Here is a 23326-nt window from a genome sequence, read left to right as displayed (position 1 = left end):
CCTAGATAAAACTCGGTTCATTTTTATAAGCACCTACCTAAGTATCTTACATTGTAGACGTTCTCTTACCGAGCAGGTGCACCTTATTTTTTCCCCTGCAGTGCGTACCCTAGCGGCTCCCTCCTGTATAATAATATAATAAGAGGCTACGTAACAATTTTACATATGCGGAGAAGATGCATACAAAATTAGGTGGAACGAGCTCTAACACAAAGACCCACATTTACCAGTGCTTCCATATAAATGTAATAAATGTTAGTACGCTCTGATCCATATTAATTTTCTTAAGTATAGATGTATTTAAACATATTTATTTAAAGTAATATCCATACTAGCAACAAGTAATATAAATCGAAGAAAGTATATCCGTTTCACAATATAAGGTATTTTAGCAAACTGAATCGAACGGAGTGATAAGAAAGAAAGAGAAAGTAAGACATCATCACGCCCTACAAAATAGAGTGGAATTAGAGTTGACGTTTGTGCTATATTTTAGACTATATGAAAGAGAGAGAATGAGTGGTGGAGAGCACTCCACGAAGGGAATCATATTTTTAATAACTAGATAATACCCCGCGCGTTGCTGCGGAAATTGTTGCAAATAATATAAAACATCTTGAATGAACTATTTGGTTAAAAGTATAGTCTTTGGAAAAGACAATGAGCATTGTGTCGAATACAATTCTACTCTTTCTAATAGACTACTATGCTAATTAGGAAGTGTGCTGGATATACTATCCAAACTATACAAATTAACTATGGGATTACTCAGCCCGTGGGAGCAATTTGCATCATTACTATTGTAAAGTAATACATACAAATTACTGATCTGATTTGTCCTTATACGGTACAAATCTCCATGCAAAGTAATGGTATATTCAACAACCTTCTTTTTTGGCGGGGTTAATCCAACAATCTGTTCAACAAAGGCAAGAACAACATAATGTAGTTTACCTTCCAAAAATACATATGACACCTTAGAGCAAAGTAATATATTTGAAACATTATGAGATATACAAAAGGCAGTTTATGTATTAAATGCAACCAGTTCATGCATATAACAGAAATTTTCTCCTCTCCCGGAATAAGGCAGAATCACACATATTCAGAGCACTAACATGGATATATAGTACACACATATGGCAGTAGGAAAAAACATCTTTTGCCAAAATCAATGCTGTTGTTTCCGTGAATATTGTTAATTGCATGATTTCCAAAATGCAGACCGGGGCAAAACCCCTTTTTCTGATCAAGAAACTTGACATCGTTACATGTAAGATAGTCAATAAGAACTTGGTGAGGACGTAGAAGCCAAATTTCAACAAAGTTGAGGATTGCTGTAAGGGGACAACAAAGAAGCTAATGTCAGGAAACACTGATAACCTTCAATTTAAGAAAAAAAGGAGAAGCTTCATGTAGACTTACTAAGCGGCATCTTGTCGAATACATACAGGCCAGAAGGACAATATGCATCGGACATGAATAAGTGACAAAATAGAAAGAAGGGAGAAACAAAATATTCAATCGCACAACATAAAGAAGGAAGAAAAGAGAAACACACATCTAAAAGGGTGTACCTTTTTTGAGCCTCTCAGGGTGCTATTTCCGTTGATCCTTAATATTATGTTGGACCAAAGATGATCTTGTTGACCACCAGAATTAGTAAGGTATATTGCCGATCTGCGGCTTCGTCCTCGTTCACAGATAATATCAGCGCTGGTAAACCATGAAAGAGCACGGTGAAGCAGACCATCGAACACCCATCTTCCGTTGAGAGAGACGACGGAACTTCAAAATCGTCTATTCAGTAGCAGCGGTTTCCTGGGGAGAAATCTGCTGGGTCTGTGAAGTCTCGACCGGTGGAGGCAGGAGCGGAGCAGCTCTAGAGCAGGAGGCGAGCATGAGGCGTGGGGAGGACGGGAAAACGGAACAGATGCAGTATTTAAACTGGAGAGTAACTCTCCACTAATTAGTGCTGCAGTTTCACGAAGTGGAAGACGAAGGACATGAGAACCATCAGTTTATATTCCGCAAGAAGATGAAGGGGAGATGGGAATCAATAATTGGAGAAGTAATTAGAGAGTTAGATAAGAACACTGCTGCCTTTGAAACGAACGGAACACATCACAGGACTGAGTGCCTCGCTGGAAAAAAGAAGACGAGGTAGCATCGCCAAACGCTGATGGCTTTGTGAGGTGGACCAATTAAAGGCTTGCTGATGTGGATAGCTTGCATGTGAAGAGAAATGGGATCATCTATTAAGAATAGAACGATACAATAATAACACCATGCATAGATCTATACGGGCATGTTGCTCCATTTTGGAAAGAAAACATCATATCCTAAAGCATTTTGTAAGATAATGGACCCAAATAGATCACATGAAACATGAAAACAAACTACATGATGACCATGCATCAACGGGGCTCACAAGCCACACGCAATCCATCCTACACCACCAGTTCCTCTTCTTCACTTGCTACTCGGATAGCACCTCCAAAGACCCCCAAATCCCAGAACCAACCTTCTCTGCGGCGACTAGCTGGAGAGCATCCAAGGTGCTATCTGCAAAATCCGCACTCCTCCCCTCCCCAGCCTCTAGCCCGCCTCCCCAGCCAACCCTAGGCCCGGCAGCGGATTCCTCCGGCAGCGGCAGGAGGGTCGGATCCCCGGACGCCGCGATGATTGAGGGCTGCGGCGGCGGAGATCCGGTCGAAGATTTCCTCATCGGAGGCGCCGGCGACGACGGGGAGGACCTCGCCGCCTTCTGCGACGGAGGGTACGGACACCGCAACAAAGAATCGATTTTGTCTTCGTATTGCTCTAGATTGCATTAGTTTTTGTGATTTCGTGGTGTACGGAAAATTTTGTAGTCTCGAGGTCGCTGTCGCCGTAGATTTCTTTATTATCTGCGGGCGGCGTTGAACGCGTAGCAGTTCTTGTTGTTGGAACCCTTCAATCTTGCGCGCTACATGGCTTGAAATTTTGGAATGTATGATCTGTAGCTTTTGTTGATGCGAAATCTGGGTCTCCAGTGTGTGATTGTTACCCATGAACCACTCTGAACCCATGCTGCAAAACTGAAGATATTAGTGAACATCTGAGTGCCGGCATTGTCAGTGCCTTCTAGGCGAGCCTGCCGATAGTGATCAGTGGTTTTTTGTGCCTTCACTTAGCAATGCACGACGTTGTGCTCAGTGTTAGGTGGCATACCATCACAGGGCTCATTGCTCGGTCTGTATACTGGAGTGATGTGCATAGATATGATAGTAAATATTGGTTTATTAGCATGTGCTGCTGAAATATGAGCGGCAAAATCTTTCGTTGCCTTGAGCAGCTACAATGCCCTTCCATATTTTTGTGCTTGTACCTGATTGCTGTTTATTTCACAGACTTGGGATTGAGGATGTAAGTGGAGATGCATGCGGTCTTGAGCATTCTAATTTGGGTAAAAGGTGCCAGTCTTACTCTTCTGTTTTTTCTTCCATATGCTAAAGTACTATCTTCAATTACATTCTTCCTAACTATGAAAAAGTTTCTTTTTGAGTTGTGTTTTGGCATTTCATACCCTTGTTAGTTGTTTAATACTGATTATGCTCTCTAGGTTCAGTATCCAGTGGTATAATTGAAGATATAATGCACTTAAGAATTGAGAGCATATAAATTATTTCATTACTGGTTGTTCTGAATTGGGCTGATGGCATAATGCTGAAAATTTTGTTCCATTATATTTAAACACTATTGCAACCCATTACAAATGCCAATGGTGCCATTGACACAGTCGGCATACTCCAGTTTGTAACATACTATGCATTGTCCTGCCTGATATATTTCCTTAGTCAGCACCATTCCAGAATTTTTAGTACTAAGAAATTTCATTTCGTGCAGAGGTAGAGATGAACCATCTTCATCTGGTCCAAAGTCCAAAGCTTGCCGTGAGAAAATGCGGAGGGATAAACTGAATGATAGGTATGGGCATCTTGCATTATGTACCCCTAATGTTAAACCATCCCTTCCTGTGTTCCCTATCTGTATGAAGTATGAACTGTCACTTATTTTGATTGCAGGTTTCTTGAATTATGTGCTGTTATGAATTCTGGCCAGCACGGGTCTGCCGAAGTATGTTCAGCGAGCAAGCAGGCTAAGTTGGATAAAGCAAGTATCTTGAGTGATGCAGCTCGTATGTTGACACAACTCAGAGGTGAGACAGAAAAGCTTAAAGAATCAAATGAGAATCTACGAGAGGCAATCAAGGACCTTAAGGTATCTTGTTCCCATAACACGAGTTAAACAAGCAAGTAGTTCTAATGCATTCTTAACTGCCCCCAGTTTTATTAGTGTGCAAGATTGGCTGGCCGCCAATTAAATTGCTCCCTCCGGTCCATATTAGTTGTCGCTAATTATGGATGTATCTAGAACTAAAATGTGTCTAGATACATCCATATTAGCAACAAGTAATATGGATCGGAGGGAGTACTAGATTTTTCATCTTTCATTAATTCCCTGACTTCCCACACATCTGAGAATGCTAGATTTTACTAAATTTGTTCTTTTACAAATGGCTCTATAATTTTCCAGGTAGAGAAGAATGAGCTCCGAGATGAGAAGGTGAGCCTGAAGGCTGAAAAAGAGAAGCTGGAACAGCAAATCAAGGCAGCAAGTGTTGCTCCTACAGGATTTATTCCTCACATGCCTCATCCAGCAGCATTCCACCCCGCTGCATTTCCTCCATTTGCACCACCTTACCAAGTTCCAACCAACAAAGGCGCTCCAATGCCTGCTGCGTTCCCTGGAATGGCAATGTGGCACTGGCTGCCCCCGACTGCCGTGGACACAACCCAAGATCCAAAGCTTTGGCCGCCGAATGCCTAAGTGCAACGGAGGTGGGATGCTGACTAACGCTGCCACTCGCCCATTGGCAAGTCAGGACGTCTGTTAGATCCCTCGAGATGAAAGGAAGCTCGTGATTGTTGTTCTTGTATGCATAGCTGTTGTTTTGGGCAGCTCTGTTAGGGTCCCTTGTCCCGTATAGGGGTGATACCTGTAATTAATCAGAATCTTAACCCTCTTGCTTGGCCAATCTTTCATTGCTCCCATGTCTCTTGTATGAGTATAATAGTATAAGTATGGAAGAGCACTGATTTATTTCTTATGTTTGTACTTAAGACAGTGTCTTTTAGTGTTGACTTTGGCAATACCTCTTTTGTTTATATAGAGTTGAGCATGCGCGCACTTGCATAATAATGCGTTTATGTTATAAATTTGATTGCCACATTATCCTTGACTTCAGAACTGATCTTTGAAAATATACATTTTTTCATAAAGATTTCTCATTAATTCCCAGGCAGTACTATAATGGCCACCAAAATATGTTTTTACAACACAAAACTCTACAATTCTATCACCCGTAACAAGCACACAGATGCATAGGAACAAGTGCGGACTGGTTGCAGTCTATACCTCTTGGTATAACAAAGGTACTCCAATCAAGTACTTAATTAGAACCACCACTGAACTAGAAACTAAAAATGAATTAGATCAGGCTGATCATGCGTTTTGAGATATCCATCCTATTTATTTGTATGGCAGTACATATCCTCCCTATTCCGACTTCTCTGCTCCGTAGCGGCACTGAACCGATTCACCCGCGATGAGCTTCTCCAGAGCATCGGATGGGAGGCCGATCATCTCGAGTGTCTTTTCCCAGACAAGGTGTGATGTATCGAGGTTGTGTGCTTCTTCCGAGGCATTCATTGGATTGCAGTCATAGTTAATGCATGCACAGACAGGCCAGTCTTCGGACTTCAATGTCTCGCAGTATTCCGGAACTTGGGGGTCAGATGCTGCAAACAATGTACTTCTTGATCCTGCGTTACATCGGCGATGAAGTATATTAGGAGACGCAGACATTGTTAAATGACAGAAGGCAATACACAAAAGATTCAGGGACTCACCTTCTTGAGCATCAAATATGAAGTAGGGAATGAGACCATATCCAGCTACAAGAATCTTAGGGAGGTCCCGCGCCTGTGTCATGCCATGGGTGATTAAGTCAATATCCAGGGAGTAAACAAACATAGGGAGAGCAGAGTGAGTTTATAGATGTATCATGGTCCATCAGAATGATCAATAGGAATTATCCGGTAGGGACAGTAGACTTGATACTGGGAATAGATCTGAACAAATTTTCTCACAACATATATTCTGAGATGCACCTTTGTACTGCAGAGATAATTTTCATCTGTCGTTGTGTTTCAACCGCTCAGTTGATAATGTTATCTAATCCTTCCTATATTTCTACAATGCAGATGGTTTCGATGTATGCCATTTTCTTCTCCAAACGCAAAGAGCCAAGTACACAACAATAAATAGGTAAAAAGAACACTTCACAGTTTCACCTTCTGAAACAAAATAAAGGACATGATAAACTGAAAGTGAATGAAATTGGAGAGGAGGGTGGTGGTGGCACTCACAACATTTGTGTGGACAATCCCAGGAGAGGTGCAAACAATATGGACACCAGCCTCTGCAGGAATTCTCTTATGAAATATGCTGCTAAATTTTACCTGAGTATGAGATGAGAACTCAGAACAAAGTAACATTAAACAAGATGCATAAAAAGCTTAGACAATGATATTCCACTTGCAATGAAACATGACGATACCTGTGCTAACTTGCTATTTGAGTATCCCAACCAACTTCTGTACTTGTGCTTTCCAGATGTAAGGTTCATATCTTCAGCATCTACAAAACCTAGTGTGTGCATCTGAAATCGAACACAAGCATGTTAGATGTTGCAAGTGTACGGAGAAGGTTGACAATACGATAACGACTTGAAGATTGAAATGAGTAGTTCCTGTTAGTAGAAGGAACTGGTAATGATGGAAAACTCACGACTGAATTGACATTTATAATTCTGCTTGGGGAGCCCCTGATAAGGGAAGGTAGAAGCAACATTGCTAGTAAAGCTGGTGCAAGATGGTTCACGTGCATATGTTGTTCATATCCATCCTTTGAAAAACGCTGAGGCTCTACAGGGGAGGGAAAGGTCAGTTATTTCCATATAATTATCTACTTCACTACTCAGCAAATTGGATCAATTTAAAGGCTAAAGTCAAAATAATCAGGTTCCATACACACCTCCTATAGCGAAAATGCCAGCATTGTTGATCAATACATGTAGGGGTGCCATACGGGCATTCCAAGCATCAGCAAATTTTACAACTGAGTCTAGGAGATCAAATCCAGCTCCATTACCTTCAGATGAATATTCAAACACAGTGTCAGATAGTCTGCAGTTAAATCGCACTTCAACAATTAAGATATGCAATTGCAACATATTTCCTTTCGTCCTCAATGTGAATAAATCCATATACAACACACTTGGAAGTTGGAACTCAACAAGAACCAACAAAAATCAGAAACTCTAAACCTATGTCTATATATCAAACGAGGAAGAGCAAAAGGATAAAATGTCAGCACACTCAAATCCATCCATTCATCAACAATTACCTCGACATTAAGTGGCATGGAACATTCTGATTTTTCATTCTGCCATTTCTGGATCAGCTCATGTGCTGTCTTGGGTCTCCTAACTGCCATCACAACATGGGCTCCTGCTTGTGCGAGTTGCCTGGTTTGATCATGAGGCCAAAGACATACTCAATATTAGTTTCAGAGCAAGATATCCACCACTTATTTGGAGCTTCACACATTTTCCAAAATCCTAATACTTTCTACAGTGTAGGATGTGACGCAAATCTATCGAGGCAAACATCACATGACTCCATGCAAAAATCCCAATTGCAATGAAATAGAGAACAACTAGAAGACTAAGATCTCCCCCAGAGATGCAATGTGCTGACTGGTGAACAAAGAAAGAGACATTGCAGAACAGCATAGTTTTGCCTCAAATGAGTTGAAACCAGGTAACAATTTGACTGGTCCGGCACAGTCAGATTTGTGAAGTATTTGCTGTCATGTATTAGCACGGCCTAACAATGTATTTTGTCAGTGTATAGTTGGAATACAGTTACACATGTTGCTAGTTGGAATTCAGAAACTAGACCTAATAAGACCAAGCAGCAATTCTGGAGCGAATTGGCTTAATAGCAACAGTTAGGAGATCCCATCTATAGAGTTGTGGGCAGGCGAAAGAAGACACCTTGCGATCTCGAGGCCGATGCCGCTGGTGGCGCCGGTGACGATGATGGAGACGCCGTCGAGCGGGGGCAGCTCGAGCGGGTTGGCGAGGTGGCTGGCGGCGATCCGCTGGAAGAAGAACTCCCCCACGGCGGCGAGCCAGCCGCGGCTCCACTCCAGCCACCCCAGCGCCTCCTTCCTGCCCCCGCTCCCGCGCTCCGCCGCCTCCTCGACCCCGCCGCCGCCGCCGGACGACGTGCCCGCCTTGGCGCGCTCCTCCTCCCCGCTGGCGTCCCCCGCGGCGCGACGCTGGCGCAGGTCGCCGGCCATGTCGGAGGAGGGAATCTTTCCTTGGTGGAAGAGCGACAGGCGGCAGAGGCGATGGAGATCTGTACTCTAGTGGACTGGCAGCTGTGGCCTCTGTCTCTTCCCCTTTGCACGATTCACTTTCAAATCTGTCACTATTATAGTACGAGTACTCCTCTTGCCTTGATTAGTGATCGTTGGAGACCGTATTTGGTACAGTATCACGACTCCTAATGCTCGATGCTAGTTTCTTTTCTGATGTGACACTGCAGTTAAGTAGAAAAGAGAATAACGGGTGTGGAAAAATGGAGCTCGGGCTGCATGGAATCCTTTTTTGAAAAAATTAGAAACAACATTGTGAAGATTTAGAAAGAGTCTGAAATAAACACCTAGATGTAGATAATGCTGTATGTTGCCAACTTGCCAAATCTCATCTCAAAAGATACTTCATATTCAGGGCATAAAGTCTGACATCTAAAATAGTGAAGAGTGTAAATTTTCAAACCACTCAAATCTATTAGATTGTCATTTTTGTGTGTTGCGCCGAATATAAGGCATTTCAAGTGAGATTTTGCACGTTGATAAAGTACAACATTGTCTATATCTAGGCCTTTTCAGTTTTCTTTAAAAACGTTAAGATACTGGTTTCAAATTTTGAAAAAGTATGAGCCCAAATTTGTAAAGATAAATACATTCTCACTATGATACAACCCTAAAAAACAATGCATTGTATGATTTTCTCTTAAAATACATGCTACCTTGGTTAACACGCTAAGAGGTAATGCATTGGAGAAGGCCGTATCTCCTTGTATATATGAAACCCCTACACTACATGGTAATGTGGTTGGACCATGGTTGGGCCGTATCTCCTTGTATATATGAAACCCATACACTACACGGTAATGTGGTTGGGCCATGGAGATGTGTCCAATGGTCCAACCTCTTAAAGCTGCAAATGGTTGCCGAGCTAGACGAGGCGAGATGGCGAGAGATGACACATCTGATTGATAACTAGCAGCAGCGCGGAGCCAGCAGCAAAATCATGTAGGCATCTTAATAGCAGATACCAATTCATAAATATATACAAAATGAAGCGGTCAGCTGACCCCACAACTAACATGCAACTACACGGCTGGTAACATGTGACATTAGTTTTTGGGCTCTTTCACTCCCCCAAACACATGCCTGGATGAACCGTTCGTCTCTATTTTCCTTTGAGCGACTATCATTCTTCGTCTTACGTGTTTATTGTTGCGGTGGCTTAGCTTCACCGACAACGTTGGATGCTCACTTCTTACCAGATAGTACACGTTTTCCACTCTTCACCGGTGTCATTGGCGATGACTCAAATGTGGCTTACCCCTTAATTTGTTGCATTGGTTCTAAGTTCTCCAACACTCTTCACATATGAATGCGGCAAAGTAGAGATTGGATTAGGGTTTATGAAACATGGGGTTGAATTATATTTTCATCCATATTCATCTTACATGTATTTAGGTTAAGGGATGCTAGATTTGGATTTACGCAGGGTTTTTAGTCTGGTGATGCTCTAGATTTGGGGCTCGTATCTTATTTATAGATAATGATCTTAGTCCGACGATGAAATTTTTCGGTTTCCTTTGACGATTTTGGCCGGAAGATTGCACAATGGTAGTGCTTCATGCAGGAGCATCAGAGGTACAACGCGAAGAATATACTGGTCTTGATCAAGCAATCATGGCCAACACCCTTTTGGTCCACCAAGTCTAGAAAGAGCGCCTTCTATGAATCATGGGTCCAATTGAAGAGGTTCCATGTAGGAATGTGGTGGCGGAGAGAGAGGGAGAGAGAGAAAGACCCGCGTCCCAAGATCGGACACTTCAGTGATTCCATTTAGCCATCGTGGTTCTATGTGCATATGAACAAGGATGAACTCTATCTGGTGGTCATCCCGGAAGACTTCAAGCCATTAACAAGGGTTTGATACCCATATCCTTCCACTCAAGACCTCTAGAAAATGCACATAGCCTAGAGATCATGGATGCCCCGATCTTCAAGGTCAAGGGCGATTTGATGATGAAGTGAGGATCTATGACGATGAGGACTCCACGTAGAGGGTGGTCAGTTATCATGATTATCCCGCCTCCTCTCCTCATGATAAGTAGGGTTATGTTTTGGCGTCTTGGCTTTTTCATATGGGGTATTGAAACCCCTAATCTTAGTGTGATGCGAGTTTTGATGATTGTTCAACTAGTGTGTATGTGGGCATGCCCTTGATGTTGTGATATGTGACTATCACTAGTAGGGAAACGCTTATAGGTGGATCTTAGTTCTGTGGCGCACCATTAAAAATGCACCACAGAAAGTTATTTTGTGGCGCACCAGGCAAGGTGCGCCACAGAAATAGCTTAATTTTGTGGCGCACCAGGGAATCATGCGCCACAAAAACTTGGTGGGGCCCACACCCTGTCACCCCCAATCATTGGTTTTGCTTTTTCTATGGCGCACTGTCCCAAGTGCGCCATAGAAATACGTTATTCTGTGGCGCAGCTCCGCGGCGTGCCACAAAAATAAGGTATTCTGTGGCGCACTTTTCCTGGTGCGCCACAGAAATATTGTATTCTGTGGCGCACTGTGCTCGGTGGGCCACAGAATTAGCGAACCAGATATACAAAAGTGAGCCAACCTCCCACCTACCACACTACCCAAGCCATTCTTCTTCCTCCATCTAGCTCGTCCCCCCCTTCTCTCTCATACCATTTTGGCTATATTTTTCACTTGCTTGGGTATTTGTTGCACTTACTTTGGTTGATACATAATTGGAGTTGAGGAGAAGGCTCTCCATACTCTCTCCTCCTCTCGAACTCATCGATCGCGGTCTCGTCTCGGTATCGAATCTACGAGGTGAGTAGTTGGAGGAGACATACATATGCTTGGAGGAGACATGCATATGCTTGTAGATCTTGTGTGGCCGTCGTGTGTATGGATGCTTGTTGCAGGTGAAGCGCTTGTGTGTGTGTGCCGGTGTGGTGCACGGATGTTTGCCGAAATGTTGATTCATTTCCGTTTCGGCAAATTTTTGCACTACCCATATGTCCTACCTTGAGGAGAGGTCATGCCGAATTTTTCCGCTACATGTAATACCTTGAGGAGAGGTACGGCCCATGCATGTGTGTGCATGTGTTGCGGTTCTAATTTCCTGTTATATGTATACCATTTGCAGGCAAGCATGGTCCTCTCGATGAGTTCCGCTCGAATCTCTAGATACAAGATAGACGCGAAGGAGGACATGATTCGGAACAATAGGCGCCAGATAAGATGTCCGTGTCGATCATGCAAACTCGAGCGCTAGATCAACCCTGATTCCGGACAACTGGAGGAGCACCTGCTGAGGCACGGTTTCATGCAAGACAACCAGGCGCGGCCGGCCCATCAAATGGTGCGCATGAAGACCATGTCGAGCGACATGACTATCATCATGAAGAAGACTATCATCATGTCGACGGGGACTATCATCATGAAGAAGAAGTCGGCGGAGAAGATCATCATGAAGAAGAAGATGCCGGCGGAGAAGATCATCATGATGAAGAAGAAGATTCCGGCGCGACCCCGCTAATTTCGGCCTTGCGGGACTCTCATGTTCAAGATCTGCTCCTCCGGGAGACGAGCAATGATAGAGTTGCGGCTAGAGAGAGAGCCAAGCCTGCCGCAAATGGAGAAAGACGGGATGACTCCGATCTTTCCTCGGGTGCCGTCCGCAGGATACGCGCTTGCATGTAACGCCCGATTACCTGCATATGAAGACGCGAGAACAAGTGGACCGATTCCAACTCGGCAAGAACTTGAAATTCCGGCACGATCGTCTCCGGAGGGGAACACATTGCCAAGTGGTATCGAGGAGGCCAAGAAAGTCGTGTGCCCCCTTGACCTACCGCACGAAAAATACCACGCCTGCATTAATGATTGTGTGATTTATAGGTGCGAGTACAAGGACAGAACCACATGTCCGGTGTGCGGCCACGGACAGTACAAGGTTGGGAACAAGAAGGTACCTCGAAAAGTGGTATGGTACTTTCCTATCACTCCCCATCTGCAGTGGTATTTCGTGGACCCTAAGGAAGAAAAGCTCATGCAATGGCACGCGGAAAGGCAGAAGCCCGAAGAAGATCCGGAGATGGGCTATATGCCGACACACCCTTCAGACGCTGGACAGTGGGAAGCATTGGACATCGCCTTCCTCGCTAGGTTCGGGGGCGACGCAAGGAACATCAGGCTGGGTTTGAGCACCGATGGACTCAATCCATTCGGCAACCAGAGTAGCACGCATAGCACCTGGCCTGTGTTTGTATGGCCTTACAACCTACCCCCTGGCTGTGCACCAAGCAAAGGTACATACACCTGAGTATTCTCATTCAGGGGCCGAAACAACCAGGTGTCGACATGCATTTGTATCTCGGGCTGCTCGAAAGAGGAGTTAGACACGTTGTGGAAGACGCCACCCCGTACGTGGGACGCCTACACTAGAACTTATTTCGATATGAGAGCCGCGTTGATCACGACGGTCACGGACTATCTTGGTTACGCATATGTATCTGCCCAGGTCGGCCACGGATTCAACGGTTGTGTGAAGTGCATGGACGAGACCCCGCATCTACAACTACCAAGGGATCCCGGGTCCTCGAAAACCGTGTACCCAGGTGCTTGAAGGTGGCTTCGCTTGGATCACCCGTGGAGAAAACGCGGTGACCTGTTCAATGGTAAAGATGAGCCCGATGGACCCCCACGCCCGAGGAGCGGTGCGAAATCGATGATCTTCCGAAAAATTGGAAGGAGTGCCCAGTGCCGGAAAGAAGCGACCGAAGCCGAGCCGCTGCTCGGTGTATGGAAAGTGAGGTCTGTTTTCCACGACTTGGAGTACTTGGAAGGTCCTCCACACGCCCCACAGCCTCGATGTCATGCACATTACGAAGAACGTTACCGAGAGTCTGCTTGGCACTCTTTGCAACTCAGAAAAGTCCAAGGATGGACCGAAAGCAAGATACGATCTGAAACATTTTGGCATTAGGAAAGATCTTCAAGCCCCCGATACTGATGACGACGATGATGATGATGATGATCAGACGGAAGGGACTCAACGTCTCCGCAAAAGGGCTAAGAGGAACGCGGTGGTGCTTCCCGCTGCCTGCTTCACAACGAGTCTGGAGGAGCTCGAGCGGTTTTCGAGTGCCTCCTAGGAGTGAAAGTTCCTCACGGTTACTCGGGGAATATAAGCAGATATCCGGACGTAGCGAAGAAGAGGTTCACCGGGATGAAGTCTCACGATTGCCACGTGCTCATGACGCGAATACTTCCGTTGCGATCCGAGGCATAATGGACGAGCACGTCCGTGATACGCTGTTTGGCCTTTGCAACTTTTTTGACGTTATCACCGGGAAGTCGATCGGCGTGAGGCAGCTCAAGATGCTACGAGGATGAGATCGTGGTGATACTATGTGAGCTCGAGATTTACTTCCCGCCCGCATTCCGTGATATATGCGTCCATCTCCTTCTCCATGTCGTTGAAGACATCAAGCAGCTCGGCCCGACGTTCCTCCACAACATGATGCCTTTCGAAAGGCAGAACGGTGTCATGAAAGGATACGTTCGCAATAGGGCCCGTCCAGACGCAAGCATGGCCAAGGGGTTTCTAACCTACGAGTGCATCTCGTTCTGCCAGAATTATCTAAGCACCAAGGATGACGAGGATCATGTTGGTCTACCCCTAGGACGCACCTCGGCAGGCTCACTGGAGTCGGTCACCTCCATGTCGGCATTGCCAATCGACGCGACGACTTTGACAGGGCTCACCGGGTCGCGCTACAACACTTAAAACTGATCGAACCTTTCGTGCAAGAGCACAAAAGCATGATCGAGCAGAATTACATCGATATGGGCCGGCCGAGGAAGATGGGAGACGTAACCAAAGAGCACAACTCCAGCTTCACGCGTTGGTTCAAGCAAACTCAACTTGTTGAAGCACAGAGAAAAAGGCCTTCTACCGAAGATGAAAAACTCATATACACCTTATCACAGGGCCCCGGGCATAACGTAAGGACCTATCGGGAGTACGACATCAACGATTACTGAGATTCTACACCGAGGAAAAGGACAGAAATAGTGAAAATCAAAACTCAGGAGTAACTATGCTGTCATACGCCGATGACGAGACTAATGTCAAGGAAAGATTTTTTGGAAGGATCGAGGAGATATGGGAGCTCAATTACTGTGGAGAGACGGTGCCAATGTTTTGTGTGAGATGGGCCAAGAAGGTCGAAAAAGAAGGCCGATATTTCACCACCATGGTTATACCCGATGCAAAATCGAAGAACGCATCCGCAAAAAATGAGCCATGGGTACTCAGTAGCCAAGTTGACCAATGCTTCTTCATCACCGATCTGTCGAGGCCTAGCCGTGTTGTCGTGAGGAGGGGCAAGAGGAGCATCATAGGAATGCAAGGAGACGCCCACGAGGAAGACTTGGACAAGAACGGTGACCCGAAGATCGAGGAGGAATTCGACAAGCACTTCGACATGCCTATGATGCGTGTAGTTGACACGTCCGTTGGGAACCCCAAGAGGAAGGTGTGATGCGCACAGCGGCAAGTTTCCCTCAGTAAGAAACCAAGGTTTAATCGAACCAGTAGGAGTCAAGAAGCACGTTGAAGGTTGATGGCGGCGGGATGTAGTGCGGCGCAACACCGGAGATTCCGGCGCCAACGTGGAACCCGCACAACACAACCAAAGTACTTTGCCCCAACGAAACGAGTGAGGTTGTCAATCTCACCGGCTTGCCTGTAACAAAGGATTAACCGTATTGTGTGGAAGATGATTGTTTGCAAGAACACAGTAAAGAACAAGTATTGCAGCAGATTTGTATTTCACTATAAAAGAATGGACCGGGGTCCACAGTTCACTAGAGGTGTCTCTCCCATAAGATAAAAGCATGTTGGGTGAACAAATTACAGTCGGGCAATTGACAAATAGAGAGGGCATAACAATGCACATACATGTCATGATAAATATAGTGAGATTTAATTGGGCATTACGACAAAGTACATAGACCGCTATCCGAGCATGCATCTATGCCTAAAAAGTCCACCTTCGGGTTATCGTCCGAACCCCTTCCGAGTATTAAGTTGCAAAACAACAGACAATTGCATTAAGTATGGTGCGTAATGTAATCAATAACTACATCCTCGGACATAGCATCAATGTTTTATCCCTAGTGGCAACGAGCACATCCATAACCTTAGGGGTTTCTGTCACTCCCCAGATTCACGGAGACATGAACCCACTATCGAGCATAAATACTCCCTCTTGGAGTTAATAGCGAAAACTTGGCCGAGCCTCTACTAATAACGGAGAGCATGCAAGATCTTAAACAACACATAGGTAATAACTTGATAATTAACATAACATAGTATTCTCTATCCATCGGATCCCGACAAACACAACATATAGCATTACGGATAGATGATCTTGATCATGTTAGGCAGCTCACAAGATCCAACAATGAAGCACAATGAGGAGAAGACAACCATCTAGCTACCGCTATGGACCCATAGTCCAGGGGTGAACTACTCACTCATCACTCCGGAGGCGACCATGGCGGTGAAGAGTCCTCCGGGAGATGAATCCCCTCTCCGGCGGGGTGCCGGAGGAGATCTCCGAATCCCCCGAGATGGGATTGGCGGCGGCGGCGTCTCGATAGGTTTTCCGTATCGTGGCTCTCGGTACCGGGGGTTTCGCGACGGAGGCTATTTGTAGGCGGAAGGGCAGGTAAAGAGGCGGCACGAGGGGCCCACACCACAGGCCGGCGCGGCCGGGGCCCGGGCCGCGCCGCCCTGGTGTGTCGCCACCTCGTGGCCCCACTTCGACTCTCCTTCGGTCTTCCGGAAGCTTCGTGGCAAAATAGGACCACTGGGCGTTGATTTCGTCCAATTCCGAGAATATTTCGTTACTAGGATTTCTGAAACCAAAAACAGCGAAAACGAGCAATCGGCTATTCGGCATCTTGTTAATAGGTTAGTTCCGGAAAATGCACGAATATGACATAAAGTGTGCATAAAACATGTAGATATCATCAATAATGTGGCATGGAACATAAGAAATTATCGATACGTCGGAGACGTATCAGCATCCCCAAGCTTAGTTCCGCTCGTCCCGAGCGAGTAAAACGATAACAAAGATAATTTCGAAGTGACATGCCATCATAACCTTGATCATACTATTTGTAAATATATGTAATGAATGCAGCGATCAAAACAATGGTAATGACATGAGTAAACAAGTGAATCATAAAGCAAAGACTTTTCATGAATAGTACTTCAAGACAAGCATCAATAAGTCTTGCATAAGAGTTAACTCATAAAGCAATAAATTAAAGTAAAGGTATTGAAGCAACACAAAGGAAGATTAAGTTTCAGCGGTTGCTTTCAACTTATAACATGTGTATCTCATGGATAATTGTCAACATAGAGTAATATAACAAGTGCAATATGCAAGTATGTAGGAATCAATGCATAGTTCACACAAGTGTTTGCTTCTTGAGGTGGAGAGAGATAGGTGAACTGACTCAACATAAAAGTAAAAGGAATGGTCCTTCAAAGAGGAAAGCATCGATTGCTATATTTGTGCTAGAGCTTTTATTTTGAAAACATGAAACAATTTTGTCAACGGTAGTAATAAAGCATATGAGTTATGTAAATTATATCTTACAAGTTGCAAGCCTCATGCATAGTATGCTAATAGTGCCCGCACCTTGTCCTAATTAGCTTGGACTACCGGATCATCGCAATACACATGTTTTAACCAAGTGTCACAATGGGGTACCTCCATGTCGCCTGTACAAAGGTCTAAGGAGAAAGCTCGCATTTTGGATTTCTCGCTTTTGATTATTCTCAACTTAGACATCCATACCGGGACAACATGGACAACAGATAATGGACTCCTCTTTAATGCATAAGCATGTGGCAACAATTATTATTCTCATATGAGATTGAGGATATATGTCCAAAACTAAAACTTCCACCATGAATCATGGCTTTAGTTAGCGGCCCAATGTTCTTCTCTAACAATATGCATGCTCCAACCATTAAGGTGGTAGATCTCTCTTACTTCAGACAAGACGGACATGCATAGCAACTCACATGATATTCAACAAAGAATAGTTGATGGCGTCCCCGAAACATGGTTATCGCACAACAAGCAACTTAATAAGAGATAAAGTGCATAAGTACATATTCAATACGACAATAGTTTTTAAACTATTTGTCCCATGAGCTATATATTGCAAAGGTGAATGATGGAATTTTAAAGGTAGCACTCAAGCAATTTACTTTGGAATGGCGGAGAAATACCATGTAGTAGGTAGGTATGGTGGACACAAATGGCATAGTGGTTGGCTCAAGGATTTTGGATGCATGAGAAGTATTCCCTCTCGATACAAGGTTTAGGCTAGCAAGGTTATTTGAAACAAACACAAGGATGAACGGTGCAGCAAAACTCACATAAAAGACATATTGTAAACATTATAAGACTCTACACCGTCTTCCTTGTTGTTCAAAACTCAATACTAGAAATTATCTAGACTTTAGAGAGACCAAATATGCAAACCAAATTAGCAAGCTCTATGTGTTTCTTCATTAATGGGTGCAAAGTATATGATGCAAGAGCTTAAACATGAGCACAACAATTGCCAAGTATCAAATTATCCAAGACATTTTAGAATTACTACATGTAGCATTTTCCAATTCCAACCATATAACAATTTAACGAAGAAGAAACTTCGCCATGAATACTATGAGTAAAGCCTAAGGACATACTTGTCCATATGCTACAGACGGAGCGTGTCTCTCTCCCATACGATGAATGCTAGGATCCATTTTATTCAAACAAAACAAAAACAAAAACAAACCGACGCTCCAAGCAAAGTGCATAAGATGTGACGGAATAAAAATATAGTTTCAGGGGAGGAACCCGATAATGTTGTCGATGAAGAAGGGGATGCCTTGGGCATCCCCAAGCTTAGACGCTTGAGTCTTCTTAGAATATGCGAGGGTGAACCACTCGGGCATCCCCAAGCTTAGAGCTTTCACTCTCCTTGATCATATTGTATCATACTCCTCTCTTGATCCTTGAAAACTTCCTCCACACCAAACTCGAAACAACTCATTAGAGGGTTAGTGCATGATACGTCTCCGACGTATCGATAATTTCTTGTGTTCCATGCCACATTATTGATGATTTCTACATGTTATATGCACACTTTATGTCATATTCGTGCATTTTCTGGAACTAACCTATTAACAAGATGCCGAAGTGCCAGTTCCTGTTTTCTGCTGTTTTTGGTTTCGAAATCCTAGTAACGAAATATTCTCGGAATCGGACGAAATCAACGCCAAAGATCTTAGAATCCCCGGAAGCATCCGGAACACACCGAGAGGTCGAGGGGGGCCACGGGGCCACCAAACCCTAGGCCGGCGCGGCCGAGAGGGGGCCGCGCCGCCCTATGGTGTGGCCCCCTGTCGGCCCCTCCGCGCCGCCTCTTCGCCTATATAAAGCCCCTGGATCGAAAACCACGATGCGAAGAACCACGATACGGAAAACCTTAAAGAGCCACCGCCATCGCGAAGCCAAGATCCGGGGACAGGGAGTCTCGTTCCGGCACCCTGCCGGAGCGGGGAAGTGCCCCGGAAGGCTTCTCCATCGACACCGCTGCCATCTCCACCGCCATCTTCATCACCGCTGCTGCTCCCATGAGGAGGGAGTAGTTCTCCATCAAGGCTCGGGGCTGTACCGGTAGCTATGTGGTTAATCTCTCTCCTATGTACCTCAATACAATGATCTCATGAGCTGCTTTACATGATTGAGATTCATATGAGTTTTGTATCACTACTATCTATGTGCTACTCTAGTGATATGTTATTAAAGTAGTTTTATTCCTCCTGCACGTGTGCAAAGGTGACAGTGTGTGCACCGTGTTAGTACTTGGTTTATGCTATGATCATGATCTCTTGAAGATTGCGAAGTTAACTATTGCTATGATAATATTGATGTGATCTATTCCTCCTACATATGCATGAAGGTGACAGTGTGCATGCTATGCTAGTACTTGGTTTAGTCTGTTGATCTATCTTACACTAAAGGTTACTAAAATATGAGCATTATTGTGGAGCTTGTTAACTCCGGCATTGAGGGTTCGTGTAATCCTACGCAATGTGTTCATCATCCAACAAAAGTGTAGAGTATGCATTTATCTATTCTGTTATGTGATCAATGTTGAGAGTGTCCACTAGTGAAAGTGTAATCCCTAGGCCTTGTTCCTAAATACTGCTGCGTTACTACTGCTTGTTTACTTGTTTACTTGTGTTACTACTGCTTGCAATACTACCACCATCAACTACACGCCAGCAAGCTATTTTCACGGCACCGTTGCTACTTATTCATACCACCTGTATTTCACTATCTCTTCGCCGAACTAGTGCACCTATTAGGTGTGTTGGGGACACAAGAGACTTCTTGCTTTGTGGTTGCGGGGTTGCATGAGAGGGATATCTTTGACCTCTTCCTCCCGAGTTCGATAAACCTTGGGTGATCCACTTAAGGGAAAACTTGCTGCTTGTTCTACAAACCTGCTGCTCTTGGAGGCCCAACACTGTCTACGGGAAAGGAGGGGGAACGTAGACATCAAGCACTTTTACGGCGCCGTTGCCGGGAGGAAAGGTAAAAGGATCTCATACTACGGTCTCAGGTAAAGTATTTTTCTGGCGCCGTCGTGTGTGTGCTCGAAGCTATTTCCTTTAGATCCTGCAATTGCATCTTGTTGTTTCTTGTTTACACTAGTTTGGCATAATGTACAAGAGTGAGCTTCTTATTCTATTTCCTGATTTAAAACATGGATTGTTTGATGCGAAAATTAAAAAACCTATGAAATCTTATTTGCATGCTGGTAGTAATATTAGTATGAACGCTTTGAACACCATTGTTGACAATAATATAGAAAGTTCTAAGCTTGGGGAAGTCTGGTTTTCATGATATTTTTAGTCCCCCAAGCATTGAGGAGAAAATTTTCTTTGATGATACTTTGCCTCCTATTTATGATGATAATGATAGTGGTCTTTTGGTGCCACCTACTATGGAGAGTAAATTTTGTTGTGATTATACTATGCCTCCTACACTTGATGAGAATAATAATGATAGCTACTTTGTTGAATTTGCTCCCGCTATTACTAATAAAATTGACTATGCCTATGTGGAGAGTAATAATTTTGTGCATGAGACTCATGATAAGAATGCTTTATGTGATAGTTATATTGTTGAGTTTGCTCATGTTGCTACTGAAAGTTATTATGAGAGAGGAAAATATGGTTGTAGAAATTTTCATGTTACTAAAACACCTCTCTATGTGCTGAAATTTTTGAAGCTACACTTGTTTTATCTTCATATGCTTGTTACTTTGCTCTTCATGAACTTGTTTATTTACAAGATTCCTTTGCATAGGAAGCATGTTAAACTTAAATGTGTTTTGAATTTGCCTCTTGATGCTCTCTTTTGCTTCAAATACTATTTCTTGCGAGTGCATCATTAAAACTGCTCGAGCCCATCTTAATGGCTAAAAAGAAAGAACTTCTTGGGAGATAACCCATGTGTTATTTTGCTACAGTACTTTGTTTTATATTTGAGTCTTGGAAGTTGTTTACTACTGTAGCAACCTCTCCTTATCTTAGTTTTGTGTTTTGTTGTGCCAAGTTAAGCCGTTGATAGAAAAGTGAGTACTAGATTTGGATTACTGCGCAGTTCCAGATTTCTTTGCTGTCACGAATCTGGGTCCACCTCCCTGTAGGTAGCTCAGAAAATTATGCCAATTTACGTGCATGATCCTCAGATATGTACGCAACTTTCATTCAATTTGAGCATTTTCATTTGAGCAAGTCTGGTGCCATTTTAAAATTCGTCTTTACGGACTGTTCTGTTCTGACAGATTCTGCCTTTTATTTCGCATTGCCTCTTTTGCTATGTTGGATGAATTTCTTTGATCCATTAATGTCCAGTAGCTTTATGCAATGTCCAGAAGTGTTAAGAATGATTGTGTCACCTCTGAACATGTTAATTTTTATTATGCACTAACCCTCTAATGAGTTGTTTCGAGTTTGGTGTGGAGGAAGTTTTCAAGGGTCAAGAGAGGAGGATGATATACTATGATCAAGGAGAGTGAAAGCTCTAAGCTTGGGGATGCACCCGGTGGTTCACCCCTGCATATTCTAAGAAGACTCAAGCGTCTAAGCTTGGGGATGCCCAAGGCATCCCCTTCTTCATCGACAAATTATCAGGTTCCTTCTCTTGAAACTATATTTTTATTCGGCCACATCTTATGTACTTTACTTGGAGCGTCTCGTTTGTTTGTTTCTATTTTTGTTTGTGTTTGAATAAATTGGATTACATCATGCTTGTGTGGGAGAGAGACACGCTCCGCTGGTTCATATGAACACATGTGTTCTTAGCTCATAATATTCATGGCGAAGTTTCCTCTTCGTTAAATTGTTATATGGTTGGAATTGGAAAATGATACATGTAGTAATTGCTATGAATGTCTTGGGTAATGTGATACTTGGCAATTGTTGTGCTCATGTTTAAGCTCTTGCATCATATGCTTTGCACCCATTAATGAAGAAATACATAGAGCATGCTAAAATTTGGTTTGCATATTTGGTTTCTCTAAGGTCTAGATAATTTCTAGTATTGAGTTTGAACAACAAGGAAGACGGTGTAGAGTCTTATAATGTTTTCAATATGTCTTTTATGTGAGTTTTGCTGCACCAGTTCATCCTTGTGTTTGTTTCAAATAAGCCTTGCTAGCCTAAACCTTGTATCGAGAGGGAATACTTCTCATGCATCCAAAATACTTGAGCCAACCACTATGCCATTTGTGTCCACCATACCTACCTATACTACATGGTATTTTCTCCGCCATTCCAAAGTAAATTGCTTGAGTGCTACCTTTAAATTCCCATCATTCGCCTTTGCAATATATAGCTCATGGGACAAAATAGCCTTAATAACTATTGTGGTATTGAATATGTACTTATGCACTTTATCTCTTATTAAGTTGCTTGTTGTGCGATAACCATGTTCTCAGGGACGCCATCAACTCTTTGTTGAATATCATGTGAGTTGCTATGCATGTTCGTCTTGTACGAAGTAAGGGCGGTTTTCACAATCAAATGGTTTGAGTATGCATACTTGTTAGAGAAGAACATTGGGCCGCTAACTAAAGCCATGAATCATGGTGGAAGTTTCGGTTTGGACATAAAACCTCAATCTCTTATGAGAATATTATCTGTTGTTGAATGCTTAAGCATTAAAAGAGGAGTCCATTATCTGTTGTCTATGTTGTCCCGGTATGGGTGTCTAAGTTGAAGAATGATCAAAAGCGAGAAATCCAATGCGAACTTTCTCCTTAGACCCTTGTACAGGCGGCATAGAGGTACCCCTTTGTGACACTTGGTTGAAACATATGTTATGCAATGATGATCAGTGTCAACCCAAGCTAATTAGGACAAGGTGCGGACACTATTAGTATACTATGCATGAGGCTTGCAACTTGTAAGATATAATTTACATGATACATATGCTTTATTACTACCGTTGACAAAATTTTTTCATGATTTCAAAACCAAAGCTCTAGCACAAATATAGCAATCGATGCTTTTCCTCTATGGAGGACCATTCTTTTACTTTATTGTTGAGTCAGTTCACCTATTTCTCTCCACCTCAAGAAGCAAACACTTGTGTGAACTGTGCATTGATTCTTACATATTTGCATATTGCATTTGTTATATTGCTTTGCATTGACAATTATC

At 43.6% G+C, this 23326-nt stretch overlaps 2 protein-coding genes across 2 annotated transcripts; one reads left to right on the top strand and one right to left on the bottom strand.

The window, feature by feature from the left end:
• Positions 1-2638: 2638 nt before the first annotated feature.
• LOC124691597 (transcription factor ILR3-like) lies at positions 2639-5212 on the top strand. The gene is made up of 5 exons (XM_047224888.1): positions 2639-2779; positions 3393-3455; positions 3889-3969; positions 4068-4263; positions 4579-5212. Exons 1-5 carry the CDS (start codon positions 2682-2684, stop codon positions 4870-4872), a joined length of 732 nt encoding a protein of 243 aa, XP_047080844.1. The 5' UTR covers positions 2639-2681; the 3' UTR covers positions 4873-5212.
• An 81-nt stretch (positions 5213-5293) lies between these two features.
• On the bottom strand, positions 5294-8542 carry LOC124686267 (dehydrogenase/reductase SDR family member FEY-like). The gene is given in 9 exon segments (XM_047220243.1): positions 5294-5867; positions 5955-6027; positions 6474-6566; positions 6665-6766; positions 6895-7031; positions 7141-7236; positions 7239-7257; positions 7513-7633; positions 8165-8542. Coding segments are annotated over 9 exon segments (1215 nt in total). The 5' UTR covers positions 8473-8542; the 3' UTR covers positions 5294-5601.
• Positions 8543-23326: the final 14784 nt, after the last annotated feature.

The sequence above is a fragment of the Lolium rigidum genome, chromosome 2 (assembly GCF_022539505.1).
Source record: "Lolium rigidum isolate FL_2022 chromosome 2, APGP_CSIRO_Lrig_0.1, whole genome shotgun sequence".
In the NCBI taxonomy this organism is placed as follows: Eukaryota; Viridiplantae; Streptophyta; class Magnoliopsida; order Poales; family Poaceae; genus Lolium; species Lolium rigidum.
This window is presented reverse-complemented; position numbering and strand designations above follow the sequence as displayed.